Source organism: Sander lucioperca, chromosome 6 (genome assembly GCF_008315115.2).
Source record: "Sander lucioperca isolate FBNREF2018 chromosome 6, SLUC_FBN_1.2, whole genome shotgun sequence".
Taxonomy (NCBI): Eukaryota; Metazoa; Chordata; class Actinopteri; order Perciformes; family Percidae; genus Sander; species Sander lucioperca.
This window is the reverse complement of record NC_050178.1, coordinates 10685965-10701002: the sequence shown is the minus strand read 5'-3', so window position 1 is coordinate 10701002 and position 15038 is coordinate 10685965. Positions and strand designations below refer to the sequence as shown.

At 40.7% G+C, this 15038-nt stretch overlaps 1 protein-coding gene across 5 annotated transcripts in view; it reads right to left on the bottom strand.

Moving 5' to 3' along the window:
- slc12a5a (solute carrier family 12 member 5a) overlaps nucleotides 1-14192 on the bottom strand; it is a 178386-nt gene extending 164194 nt beyond the window's left edge. For 4 of the 5 annotated variants that reach the window (XM_036002476.1, XM_031301846.2, XM_031301847.2 and 1 more), the window contains exon 1: nucleotides 13582-14192. In XM_036002476.1, the coding sequence (XP_035858369.1) occupies nucleotides 13582-13741 (160 nt within the window). In that variant the 5' untranslated portion in view covers nucleotides 13742-14192. The remainder of the gene's footprint in view (nucleotides 1-13581) is intronic. The other variant, XM_031301848.2, reaches the window with a different exon arrangement.
- Between the last annotated feature and the right edge of the window lie 846 nt (nucleotides 14193-15038).

Sequence of the window (15038 nt, the reverse complement as noted above, 5' to 3'; positions counted from 1 at the left end):
CACAGTCACACATACACTTCTCAGTCGGACACCACTACCGCTCGTTCTCCTTGCTTGACAACACACTCACTGACGTCACTCACTTAACACTGCATTCTCGCGCTTACTTTCACTACTCTCGAAACAAAGGAATATATATTGATATATGCAACTGTAGTGAATGATTCGCGGGCTCCCTACTACATGTTCACATTTGGAAAATGCAGAGAGATGCGCCCCGGATCGTGAAGTTCACCTACGCGGATTTTACATCCAATGCTAGAAAGAGCAGCGCTAAATGTTGTTTAGAAAATTGTTGCAATCGTGACAGTGGTTTAATGTAGACCCTCTTTTATTAATATATCAGCTCTTTAAAGGTGCCAGAGTGGAGAAATGTAGGAAATGTCTTGGAATTCAACACAGACTCAACCTTGAGGACTCGACTTGGACTCGAACACTGGGGACTCGAGACTCGACTCGGACTCGAACTCAGGTAATGGTGACACGACTCGGACTCGACTCGGACTCTTTTTTGGTGACTCGGACTTGGACTCGAACACTGGGAACTCAAGACTTGACTTGGACTCGACAGTTAGTGACTCGACTACAACACTGGCTCTTACATTCTTGGGGCAGTGATTTATTCTGGCAACCTATGTCTAATAAATTATCATACTGACCCATTAAAAATAATCTTCTCCATAGTCATAGCACCATTTAGTATCTCCAAAAAAGGAAGTTGATATAAGCAGTTTTTTTGGTGGGTAATGTTAGGGCAAACTTAGCTATACAACACCCCCCACCCCCACCCACTGGGTTCAGCTTTTAAATGTGAGCAGAGTCATGAGAATCTTGGCTGCCCACAGATCCTGACGGTGCTGAGCTGACAGAAGAAAGATCCCACAGGTCTAATAAATACATTCAGAATGATGAAACTAACTGCAATGCCTTGATGTGCCGACTGTGACACATGCAATGCAAAAATCCAATGCACGATACAGACAAGTCACTGATAGGCAATGGAAATGGAGGAAAGATAGGGACTGAACTGTCGTCACTGTCGTCACAGGAATTACATATAGAAAATCTACATACCATTCAATTTCAAATTTTATCCAGCCCCCCAAGCCCCAAGCAACCTCATACAGAGTATTATTTTTCTTTGTAGGCTTTTTGGTATAATCTTGTTGTTAGACAACATCAGTTATTTTATTTAGTATTTTTTATTTTATTGTCCATGCTATCTATGTGGATTTGCTTTTTTATCATCCTGTTTGTGATGTATGTGTATGTTGTGTGTGATGTCTTAAGCTACTGGGACCTTGAATTTCCCCTTGGGGATCAATAAAGTATCTATCTATCTATCTATCTATCTATATATATCTATATATATCTATATATATCTATATATATATATCTATATATATATATATATATATATATATATATATATATATATATATATATATATATATATATATATATCTATTTTCATTATCAGTTAGTCTGCCAACTTAAATAATCAATCAGGAAATTATGAAAAATGCACGTCATAACTTCCCAGAATCCAAGATGCCGGATTTTAAATGTTTGTTTTGTCCAATCAGTGGTCCCAAACCAAACAATAATCAGTTTACCATCACTGAAGACTATAAACAGAGCAAATATTCACATTTTAGTGGCTGGAACCAGTACATTTTTGCCATTAGTGCTTAAAAAAATTGTCTCTCTTTCGGGTTGACTTGATCAACTAATTATTTTATCTATAGTAAATATTATGATGAATATGCAATATGCATGCCAAAGTTACTCTCTAAAACAATGTCAGAAAACATCCCCACCATCTTTTTAGGTAAGAATAAAGAAATACACATTATTTAGAACACTTCTGTAAAAGAAATTTCCGAAGACATTCATGGCCATTTTTTTACATGATGTTCTAAACTAGCCTGACACGCTGAATCGATGTGGGATGTTAATGGTAGTCAGTATGTGGGAACGCAGGCACGATAGAAATCTTGAGTGTAGAGGTTGCAGATCAGGCCGTGTGCCACAGAACGAGCTGTGGTTGTCCAAGTTACTGGCTCTGTGGACCTGTGATGGATGTGTCATCCGAGTTGCGTGGTAGAGGAGAAATGCTCTACCTCTTCCCGCTGAGGCTCTCCCCCCCGTCTCCCCCCCTTCGTCCCATGATGTTAGTATCACTGAGGTCTGCCCTGCAGCCTGCCTGCATGTGAGGAGGATTTTGTCACTTTCAATCAATTGGTTCCAATCCCCCACCACACACACATATACACACACTGCATATTTACACACCTCCTCCATTTGCAGACACAGTTACATAACGGCACGAGGATTTCTGGGCTAAGGGAGGTTTACTCCCCCTCTTGTGCTGTTACCTTTTTCTCTCCCTTACTTATTCTTCCTCCCATCCATCCTCACACACACACATACATTTTCTTCTCACTTGACATTTGCTTAACACGCACCTTCGGTCACACACACACACACACACACAACACAGACAGCGGTGTAATTTGCTGGGTTCCTGATCCCCTCTCATATATTAGCTTTTTCTACCACATGATTCTGACTGAAGGGAATATACGTAGATGCTGGCAGTCTTGATTAGGACACGACTGCCCCCTGTTGTCTCAGCAGAGAAAAACTTGTCTGGGTCACTGCAGAGCAATTCATTTCTCATCATATTCAACCTTCCAATTCACATTTGCTGTAACAGGTTTTGTATGTGCAAGAAGCAGCTGTTAAAACCACATTTGTCTGTTGTATATTAACTATGTATGTCAAAACCTAAACCTCTTGACAAAAAAAATGAAAAGGATTACTTAAGCACCCACACGCACACAGCATCAGTCTTGTGTGTCTCCACCATAAAAACCTTAAATTGGCTGCCCTCTGCTGTCTGGTCAATGTCACCACACCGCTCTTTACAGTGTCCTCCCCCCTCCCCTGAAGAAGCCTCTAATCATTTTATTCCACTTCCACACAGAAAATTAGATAGGGACTGGACATACATAGGTAATGGTGTATGAGTTGTATTGATCTGCACTGTATTGATGGCCCCCTTGGACAAGAAAAAAGGAATAACGGGGTGAATGATGGCAAAGAAGCCCTGGCATTTAATGGCTCGCTAGATTACAAATCAATGGCTCTTCTGAGGTAGAAAATGTCGAACCATTTAATGGCATTACAGCAGGAGGGGAACAGATGGGCAAGAAGACAAAGAAAGGCAAGTGGAAGGTTAATGAGGTTTCCTGGGTCTACAGAAAATTATATAAGGTGAAGTTGTAAACATTTCAGACTTATCTTCACAGTTTATTTTTCTGGCAGTTGATGTTAAATAAACCAAGGTACTGGCTGGAAACATAGACTGTATATAAGAATGGACCCACAGATCCCGTTGCTCTGGACAGAGACCAGTGAAGGATATAAGAAGCACTTTTCCGGTGATGGCTGAGCGTTACTGCGCAGCCTCTAACTGAGAGAGACAACGTAAATGTGACGTGAGCAACCTGTCTGAAAGTTGTAAGTCTTAGCTGTAGGAGACGCTTACCCACTTGGCTGGAAATGATAGTGTTCCGCTAACAGGTGTTAAAGGGACAATTAAGCGATATTCAACCTTATCTCTATCCATCAGGGTTAGAGATATGGTGTGAAAAAGACTGCCGTTCTTTCCATTGTTCTCTGTGTCTCTGGGACTCAGCCGGCCGCAGCGGCAAAATCTGCTCTACTTCCGTACACCAGTGACGTCATTTCCTGTTGCTGGAATTCGATGGTTGAGATGACTGCAGAGACGGATACATTTGCGCGATGGACATACTCCCATTATTTTCAGAAGTTTTTTATGCTGCGTTGAAGCGAGGTGCTGTCCTGTCGCTCTTCCCGTGGTCAGAGCCAGAACCAGAGACGGTATGGACAGCATCTGTGTCCCGTCAGCGCGGACAGCGGTGTGACCAAGCAACTGACAGACATAAACATGTCGGAAAATGAATGTTTAGGCTTGCTACACGTAATATCATTACATTTTATCAGCGGTGGAAAGTAACTATGTCGTACATCAATACAATTGTAAGGTACTTTTAATTAAGTACATTCACTTTATACTTCTACTCCACCACAATTCAGTCAAGTAGGCCTATTGTACATTTTACTTCATTATTTATTTTAAAGCTTTAGTTACTTTGCAGATTCAGATTTATAATACAAAATATTATGAATAAATTACGATGTATTAAAGTGGATAAAGATGAGACTTTGTTGATCCCGTGGTGAAATTCACATGCTACCTGCCAAGCTTCAAACTTCTGCTGTCATTTTGGTGAAAGTAACTCAAAAGTAACGCAAAAGTAGTGTAAAGCATTACAATTCAGAGACAGTAATATTGTAATATAACTAATTACTCTCAAATGACAGTAACTAGTAATCTATAATGTATAACATTTTGGTAGTAACTTGCCCAACACTGACCAGCACTTTGATATGTGTATTTTCAAAGCAACACAAGACAGATAACCAAGTCCAAATAACCTTGGCTGACATCGCAGGTGCATATGTGGGGGTGGGGATATGTCTATGTCTGGATAACCATCAGACCACATGCCAAACAAACTGCACTGAAAACCGGTAAATTGGTCTAGAGTTAACACCAATAAAACAAGGATCTTGTAGCAGAGTTTACACTTCCCTTTTCATTCAATGTTTACATTCTTTTTGCACCCCCTGCATATCAAAAGAGGAAGAGAATTTAGCTTTTATCCAAACAAAACCTCACATCTCAAACCTAATCTTCTTTTTGTGTGAACAGACGGCCAACAACAACAAATGCAATGTTTAGTATCACATTTCTCCCTTCATGACAAGAAAAGCTGTGATTACACAATGCTTTCCGGGGGTTGATAAATAATCCATAAAAATCCTAACCAGGTCCACACTCTTCCCAGGAGTAAACAGTAAACAGCCACCCCACTATATTAATAGGAGTCATCCACAATAGCCCTTTGTGACTCAATATCTGTGTTCACCATCGGACTGCACCTCTATATCAAAGAGGTTCTCTATTATTGGCATGGCATTCATTACAGCACATGCATGGGCAGAAATGCCTGAATAAACACACAAACAATCCTCCGTCTGGTCAGCCAACAGCCCATTATCATGGGAGCACAATCACTGGCAGCCACTGCTGGATTACACTTCAGTCGAATTTGAGTGAATAATAATAATAATAATAATAATATGCTGAAAATAGTCCTCAACAAATACATTATTTACTCCTGATTGAGTAACCTTTGCTAAAAACTACAGTGTTCAGTGTGTTTTAGGCAATTATTTAGCCTAATTTAAAAAGAAAACATTAAAGTATATATTTATGGCCCGTTTTTTTGTGGAAACCAATGGGCTTGGGGCTGAGAGCTACAGGCTGGGAAAGGCAGAAAATACTGGGGATGGATTTTGTTGACAATAGAAAAAAAATAAAAAATAAAATAAAAATATTGCCAGCATTATCCTTAATAATCTGACCATGTCTGCTCAGCTCTGCTCTGGTGGAGAAATAGCAGTATATAGACGATAACAAACCAAACAACAAGCCCATGTAATACGCTGTTTAAATTAGAGTGAAAGGAAGTGCATGGGGAATTGCACACTCCTGTTATGCTATCCATTTATTCCTTGAAACACATAGATAGTTCTGTATAGATTCAAAATAGAAATTCACCTACACATATGTAGTGGCAAAGACAAAAGCCCAAACATTAATTGAGATAGACTATCAAAATCTGTTTGCTGCTGTCATGAGGTTATTAGGTTGTGCTGTTGTTGTGATTATGGGTGTTTTTGTCGCTGTGCTTCCATGCTGTGTTATTGTCTTCTGGATTATATTTGCTTACAAGGAAACAGAACATCCTGACAGTGACCCGGCTTAAACCTTAGCTAAGTCGGCCTCTCTGCTCATGTACCAAAACACCGGGGACAAATTGGGTTACAGTTATTAACGTCAAATGTCTGTGTTTTTAGATCCAAGCCCATCTGCTACAAGAGTTACTGTTGACACATTAATAAAACTAAACCACAAGTACTGTACATACACACGCATGCTCTTACACAAACTTAGAACCTGTTTGAGCGATCACAGCTTGGCTGGAAAGCACAGGAGTCGAGGTATACAAGGAGTGCATCAGTAGATGGAGTTATAATAAGAGACCAGCCAAATTCACACCAAATATATAGTTCAGACATATGGAGGTCTGCTCACTCATGTAAAATTGCATTTATTTTGGGCAGCTACAGAGAGCAAGCCAAAGGATTTCAGCAGCTTACACTCTTATCTTAAAGTTGCTCTAATCAATATTTTTAAATTTAAAAATGGATCAAATCACCCAATGTGAAACCTACATAGTATTTGTTAGGGGTGGGAATCGATTGGCACCTCACGGTTCGATTCCGATTCAGAGGCCATTATCGATGCATCTCGATGCAACAATTTTTGTATGTACATTTCCATGCGTGATTTTTAAAAATATACATATAAATCTGAGTTTGTTACTCGAGAAAGGGGAGGTAACCTTCCAGATCAGCCCATCTGAGCTTTCATTTTCTCAAAGGCAGAGCAGGATACCCAGGGCTCGGGTTACACCTATCGCCATTTCTAGCCACTGGGGGACCATAGGCAGGCTGGGGGAATGTATAAAGTTAAAGTTAAAAATATATAACATTTAAATGCACATTGTCCCTGTCCAATAAAATAATAATATGACAAGGTTGTGTTTATAGCTCACTGTGCTACATCCAAATTGTCAAAAAATAATAAAAAGAATGTTGGAAATGTGAGGTTTCTGAATGATTTGGTAGTTTCAAAACCTCCCTTGCCAAGTGCAACATGAGAAATACTGAACTCATCTGCAGCCCATCCCACTGAGCCCGACTGATCTGATGGAGATATATCCCTTTACACCACTGCAAGGTCAAGGGCAGGCAAAGAGTGCACTTCGCAGCCAGACATGGATCTTCCTTCCTACTGAAGCCAGTCATCATCAACCACATTGGCTGGCTGAGCCGAAAGAGCTCACACCTCCCTCTGGATCAATAGAAACAGGATCACGGGTCCAAGCCAAGGGGGAAGAATTTAGATATTGCTCTGGTACCGCCAGCTGAAATAAGCACAAGACTCAATGGGCATTGGTAGACACTGCAATTATTACGCGGCAGCAAAATGCCAACAATGTCATAATTCCATTGACAGATTCAGACTTGAACACATTCACAGTCTTATTCTAAACACTCCATACATCAAATATCGAAGGATGTTTGATGCCACCTATACTGCTTTATCATTATGCACTAGAACTGCAAAGATTAGTCAATTTAATCGTTCAGTCGGTCGACAATACTTTTTTAAAATAAAACTCCAAATATGTGGTTTCAGCTTCTCAAATGTCAAGGTTTTTGCTTCTTTGTCATGTATGATAGGAACACAAAGACCTTCAGGGAGCGTCACGTGACCTAATGGTAGACTAGTTGGGCGAAGAGCTCCGTATAGTGCACTGCTGTATTTATCCTTTTGAAGATACTGACCAGAGATATTTGTGCTCAGCCGGGTCGAGAAACACTCTGGATGCCGAAAAATGACAAAAATTAAATGTTAGCGGCCAATGGAGATATTAAGCAGCATATGCTCCGTGGTGGTGACGTGGCTGAAAAGGGTCAAAATGACGCTGCTGCTGTTACTGTAGCAGAAAAGCAACAGGCTAACGACATGTCGCCGACGGATATTGGTAAAATATTTGCAGCACTACAGAAAATCTCCGCAGAGCTAGAAGGTCTGAAGGAAATCCGCCGCTCCATTGTTTCGATGGAGTCGAAGCTCTCTGGCCTGTTCACCAGAATGGATGAGGTTGAGAGTTTAGAGGCGGCTGAGAGGGAGAGACGGGGTGATCACGCCGCTAGCAAGAGAGAGGAAGACATGCTATGGGGAAAAATTTAAGCTTTTGAAAATCAATCCCAACGTAATAATGTCAATTTTCTGGGCATCCCCGAGGGTAAGGAAGGAGGAGATACAGTGAAGTTTTTGGGGAGCTGATTCGTGAGTTGCTGGAGACTGAAGGAGAGATGAGATCGAGCGTGCAGAAAGAACCACCGGCCAACAGACCCAGGACCATTCTGGCGAGATTCCTAAGATCATTGGACCGGGACCTAGTGTGGCGGGCTGCGAAAGGCAATGGCAACTATCCTGGCAGAATAACAACATAATGCTATTTCCAGACTTCTCTAGAGCCACACAGATAAAGCGTGACAAGTTTAACGAGTGTAACGAAAAGCTTCATGAGAGAGAGGTGAGGTTCAAAATCCTGTATCCTGCCAAACTTAAAATAGAAGCTAGGGCTGCCCCCTCTTAGTCGATTAGTCGACTAATCGGTCGTTTTGGTCTTAGTCAACTAAGATTTCTTTAGTCGATTAGTCATGTTTTATGCTTTTTTTCGTGCTGAATGACTTATTTCCAAGAAACGTACAAGCACATCTCTGGTAAACACAAGAATTAAAGTGGTGCTTTTGCATGACTCTTTGCGGAGAAACTCAGATTTACATATCTGTCGATTAAATCAACTAATCGATTAGTCGATACAACTGAATGAGTGTTAGTCGACTACGAATTCCTTCAATCGAGCACAGCCCTAATAGAAGCCAAGGCTGGAGTTTTAATGCCCCTGAAAGGTGATGGCATTCATAGAAAATATGGAGTGATTTGTCGGCGACTTATAATGATGTCCAGCCTCTGCTGATGGATTACCTTTTTTTCTTTTTTCTCAGCTTTCTCATGGGCCGGACTAGCGCAAATATGAGACACCGGCTGGGATGCTACTTGGACATATTTATTTTTGTATTACTCTGGTTGGCCTTTTTTTTCAGTAGCGGTGCACGGGAGACGGAGCATGTGAAGTGAGAACGGATTACGGACCGAAAAGACAGACTTTTAAGGGAGTTGAACTGTGCATTGTTCAGGTGCACATGGACTGTTCTGTGAGTATTTGGGATTTAGTTGTGTTCAGTCATCACCACTTTGTACAGTATTTGTTATGTGCTCAGAAGATGGCTTTCATATTTTGATATAGTTATGTCGTCTAACTTAAGCCCTATACGTTTTTCCACCTCGAATATTAGTGGAATGGGGAATCCCATGAAGAGAAGGAAGGTTATGTCCAGTCTTAAAAAAAACAGGCATACACAAGAAACGCATATGTCGATTGTGGAATTTGAAAAATTGTGTGGAGGATTGGTTGGATATGCGTTTCATAGTGTGGGGTCTAGCAGGAGTAGAGGGGTCATTACACTGATTAGCAAGCACCTGCAATTTAAATTAATTAAACAAATTGACAAATAATTCTGGAAGAGCTATTATCGTTCTGGTTGAAATACAAGGGCAAGAACTAATTCTGGCTAATGTATATGCACCTAATGTAGATGATCAGTCATTTTTTATATAGATTTGGAAAAGAAATTACGAGCTGTAGGGAACCACAATATTGTGGGGGTCATTTGATAATGGATCCAGTTCTGGACTACAGTGGGGTTGCAGCATGCAGGGCCCCCAGAGCCTCTCTCACATTACAGAGGATGTATAAGATTTTAGGCTTGGTTGATATTTGGAGAATTTTAAACCCAGCTGAGACTAGGCCTGTCGCGATAGTCAATAAATCAATTAATCGCATGATAAATAAAAATGAGGTCGATAATTTTTCCGGCCGCGATAATTTCCATTTGCATGCTTGTTTGTTTTCCTCGTCTCTCCCTCTCTCTACCAAAGAGACTGGATGACCACTCTCGGTTCCATAGCGTAACGAGGAGTGAACCCTCTAGTCACTTGTCAGCCGCATGATCTCTGTGTGGGGAGGCGGGACTCCTGGCGTAGCGTACCACAGAGTGCAGCAAACGAGCCGTGTGAGGAGAAAACGCTAGTTGGGAGTTGGAGGAATAAAAAAAAAAATGATGGAATTGGTTTCAAAGCCAAACGCGACAGCTGCAGTGTGGGACCACTTCAGATTCAAACCGAATGACCGTGGTGAACCACTTAACCTGAGCGAGCCGGTATGTCGCATTTGTTGTAAAACAGTAGCAACTAAACACAGCAACACAACAAACATGCAAAAGCACCTAAAATCAGCTTTGTGCTGGAGAAATTCTTTTTAAAAAGCTTTTTGCATATGGTCTGTTGAGGCATCTGCTTCATCTCTTTGGCACTCTTTATGAAGTGCAATTTTGTTTACATCCATTTTATTTATTGTTTTGGTTGTGTTTGGTTTTTAATTTCCATTTAATTTATTGTTTTTGATTGTGTTTGGTTTTTATTCCAGTGCATTTTTTGTTAACGGAGACTGAAAGTCCACTACAATATTATCGTTCATCGCAATAATTTCTGGGACAATTTATCGTCCAGCAAAATTTGTTATCGTGACAGGCCTAGCTGAGACTATACATTTTTTTCGTCAGTGCACAAGACATTTTCTAGGATATAATTTTTTTTTAATGTCCAAATCACTGGCTCCCTCTGCTATAGGATGTGTGCTAGGAAATATCGTCATCTCTGATCATGCGTGGGTGTGCCTAGACCTGCTGCCTCAAAGTGAGAGAAGCTGCTCTTATAGGTGGCGCCTTAACTCCTCCATTTTACAGGAGCCAGAAAATATAGACTGGCTTAGGTCTGAGCTAAAAGATTACTTGGCGATCAATTGGTCCTCATCTCAGAGGAATAGTGCTAAAGCACTGTTAGAACTAGAAAGTAAAATCAAACATGCTGAAAGGGAGATTAAGTGAAGAATGTCACAGGATGGCCTGAGAAACCTAACTCAATTAAAATACCAATATAATAATATTCTATCTCAGAAGATTGAATTCTATTTATTCAGGGCAAGACAAAATGATTTTGAATCGGGAGACAAAGCAGGAAAATGACTCGCTATATGTACATAAGACAGTGGGCATCGGCTTCTACTATTTCTGCAGTAAGATTCAATTCTGGAGATGTTTTTACAGCAAACAGATATTTAAGATAGATATTTAGATATTTAACAAGATTTTCTAAGAATTTTACACTGATCTCTATTGGTCATTATCTACCTCTACTGATGAAGAAATGTGTTTCTTCATAGAGCCACTAGGGATTCCCAAACTGACAGAAGAGCAAAGAGAACTCCTTGATGCGGATTAGATTTTTCTATAGAGGAAATGAAAGAGGTAATAGGGTGGGTAAAGCCTCATATGTTCATGTTGGGAATTGTATGTTTTGCATGTTGTTTAAAAAAAAAAATGTTAATCAAAAAAAAAAATATGTCCCCTTTCAGTTCTGGGAAATTGTGATGGACATTTTTCACTACTGCCTTTAGCATTTTACTAACAAAACAATTAATAAGGAAAATGAGAAAATATTAATTGATAATGAAAAGAATTGTTGTTAGTTGCAGCTTCTTAACAGTAGCAATCAGAAATGTCTTATAGTTAAGCTATAAGCCTCACACCTATGGTGTACAAATCTGATGTTCAGCTACAGTATGGTTTGTCTTGATTTCAAGGCACGCAGAATAGGAAACAGGAAAGAAAGAAATATCACACCATCCCAGCAAGCGATTGATTTCATATTGCTTGATCTGAAGGGTTTTCACCTCAGTGCAAGACCATTTGTGAGACAGCTCTGGTGAAAATGTACTGTGTCACTATGGCAACCAGCAAAGTGGATGAAGAGATGCAGTCTCCACAAGGCTCCAGCTCAGTAAGAGCATAGCCTACTGTATGTGAGAGGAAGTCCCTCAATAAAGCTTTCCCTATCGCTTAAGGGGAACATAAGGAGATGGTGATGTTTGTTCCTACTGTCCCACACAACCATCTTTCATGTCCACAGGAATGATTGATATACGCTGGGGTTTTCAACTGGAGAAATGCCGAAGAGGCATTTATATGTTAATTCACCTGCATGGGAGGAGATGGTGGCATGTTTTGAACCTCCAAGGCTTTCTGTAGCAATGAAGTAGAGTGCTGGACTGGTAATTAAGAGCCCTTACTTCCATCTTACAGGCCGGCTGATTTAATAGTGGAAATCTGTCAGCACTGCTGAACCTTGGCGCAGCAGGAAAGATGTCAAGACAAGGCGATGACATCTAATATATCCAATGAGAAGGTCAAGTACCATCTAGTGTAAGAACTGAAGGTAGTCGTGTAACTCAAGAAAAGACATATTGTGACAAAAAATGTAACTGTTAGTATATTTTATAATCTGCATTATTGTTGTTTAAACAATGCTGGTCAGAGTGAATAAAGGATTCGACTAGATGTCTAACTCTCCATAGGGTAGGAGGAGACTTCAGGCCATAGCACAGAAACCAAGGAGCAGCAAATCTAGAGCTGAAATAAAGGCATTTATGGGAATCTAGGGAGCCTGGCCAATTAATCTGAAATGTCATAAATGTGGCAGCCTTCATAAGTTAAATGCAGTGTGAAATGTATTGATTAATTTGCAGATAAATCTTTATTTGCACATGACTGGACCTGAATAATTGCACGTTTTCCAGCTTCGATTCCTGGCCCGATGGGAATTTTTGCCACCATTTCTGCACTGCTGCATTGAATTCAGACAATGACTGACAGGTGTTGATTATTTCACTCAGGTTAGTTGGTGACACAGGATTGCACAACAATGGCTCCGGTTCTCAGGGTTAGGGTTACTCAGAGGGGAACTGGAGGAAATTGCCATAACCTAACTGTAGAGATTAAGGTTTGACCAGCGATGTTTTTATTCACCATGGATTAAATTCATATTTATGGTGAGCACAGGAATTGTCCTGTATGCACTAACTGGGATACAATTCAACTGCGATAAAAAGACAGCCAGATAACACACTCTGCAAGCTATCACCTAATAAAATATGTTGCTAGTACAGTAAAACCAAAACCAAGCTACAAGGTTGAAACGTACTTGACATTGACATCTCCTTTTCATCATCAGGGAATCAAGTAGTTTCCCTGCTCACATGCAGTGGTTTCAGGTGGTATGTGTGGAGGGTGAAGTATTGACTGCCTGATCGTAATAAACCCTATAAATCAGGCCACATAAAGTTAGGTCTAGCCTATTAGATGGAGAGATGAAGAGCCTCTGGCTAGTGTCTGACAACGGAGGGGTTAAGGAAATTAACTGATGCCCTTCAGAGTGACCACTGATGACTTGTGCAGTAAAAAATGAACACATTTAAATGTATGCAACAGTGGGAGCAAACATACAAAATAACAGACCATTTGAAAACCAAGCAAAACATAGCCCCATTTTTTTTACAACATAGACATGAACATACATGCAACTTCCAATAGTTTGCGCAATGCAACTGTAACATTACAAATATTTTAGGGGGGAAAGGAAACGGTGTGTCCTTTGCAGTGCCTCTGTTATATTGGCCAGACCGTGCCTTATGTGGCCATTACAAATTCAAGTCACACATATTGGTCCGTAGACAACAGGAGTCAAGCATCAGGACTGCTAGCATATAGCCCAACGTTCTAGCTAACAAACAGGATGAATGAAGCCCGGTTTAAGTATCTCCCTACCTTTCAGCACTACCACCACCTCGGTACCGGCAGCATCCTCCCCCTCCGCATCGCTGCTGGTCAGGGGCTCGTCTCCCTCAAACAGTTGGTTCACCTCCCCCTGGATGTCTGAGGGGCGCCGGTCGCCGTCGCTCTTGGAGACGATGAACCTCTGGCTCATGGTTGTCGCCGATGAGACAAGCGACGGGTCTTCTTGCCACGGTGCGGGTTAACGGACAAAGACAGCGGGAAATGCTCTCGCTTTTATCGTTATTGTAGTCCACCTTCACCGTCTAGTAAGTTTACCTCCGACTACTACTGACCGGCGCGAACATTCGCTCTTTGTCGTGTAATTGGATGTGTAATGCCAACTGGACCATCTCATCAACCGGTGTCTGTTGGTTGGATGCTGCACCTGGGTCCTAGAGCCGGATTTTCTTCGATTGTGGCGCCGTTTTAAGTAAAATGTTAACAATTTTTTATTTTATTTTTTAATCACGCTTTCTTATAGCCCACTTAACTTGAAAAGCGCATTGTGCTAACTATTTGTATTTAGTGTTATTTTTTATATATTTTGAAATCATAGCATTACAAAGCAATGCAGCCATCTACATTTGAGTTGAGTTGGCGTTGCTAGGCAACCACGGTAAAGATCAACTGTCCGTCAACTAGCAGCCGTTGATTATCTGCTGTAAAGTTAAAGTAGCTAAAAAAAAATAGTATAAAAAGGTTAAAGGTTTTATAATGTAAAACGATGAGTGGAGAACATGTGTAAAAAAAACAAACACAACAACAAAAATCTAATTGGTTGCTGTTAGGGCTGGATTTCCAGGTAGGATTTCCCCATAGGCGGGGGATAATAATCACTGGTCAGTGTAATCCACCCCAAAAACGTATTATAATTTCCTTTACATAAATTAAGACAATTGCACCATAACTTGATGCAGAAAAGGCACAAATTGTTACAGAAAATTCACCAGAATGCAGGAAATGAAGTGTTTAATATGCTCAAAATTTCAATTTTGCTCAAAAGTGGAGACCTCAAACCCCCCAATGTTGAACCATAAGTTATGCTCTTGCACACACACTCTCTCACACACACACACACACACACACACACACACACACACACACACACACACACACACACACACACTAGACAGCCACATCACTACACAGCCACACATTAACGGCACAGTCACTGTTTGTAGGGAGAAACCATGAAGATTTGATGGAAATAAATGAAACCACTGGTTTAACTGCAACGACTTGGACTTTGATAGATCAAAACAAGGTAAAAAGGGCGTCAATTATTCAACCCGTAGTACAGCACCTGGGCTTAAAGCTTGGGCTTAGCCTCTGCAGTATCATTATCAGAAATTACTGAAAAGGCGTTACTAATGACATTTAAAAAAGGCTCTGTTCTATTCAAGTTTCTCAGTAAGCCATGACAGAGACAGGGACCTAAAGAAGCAAAA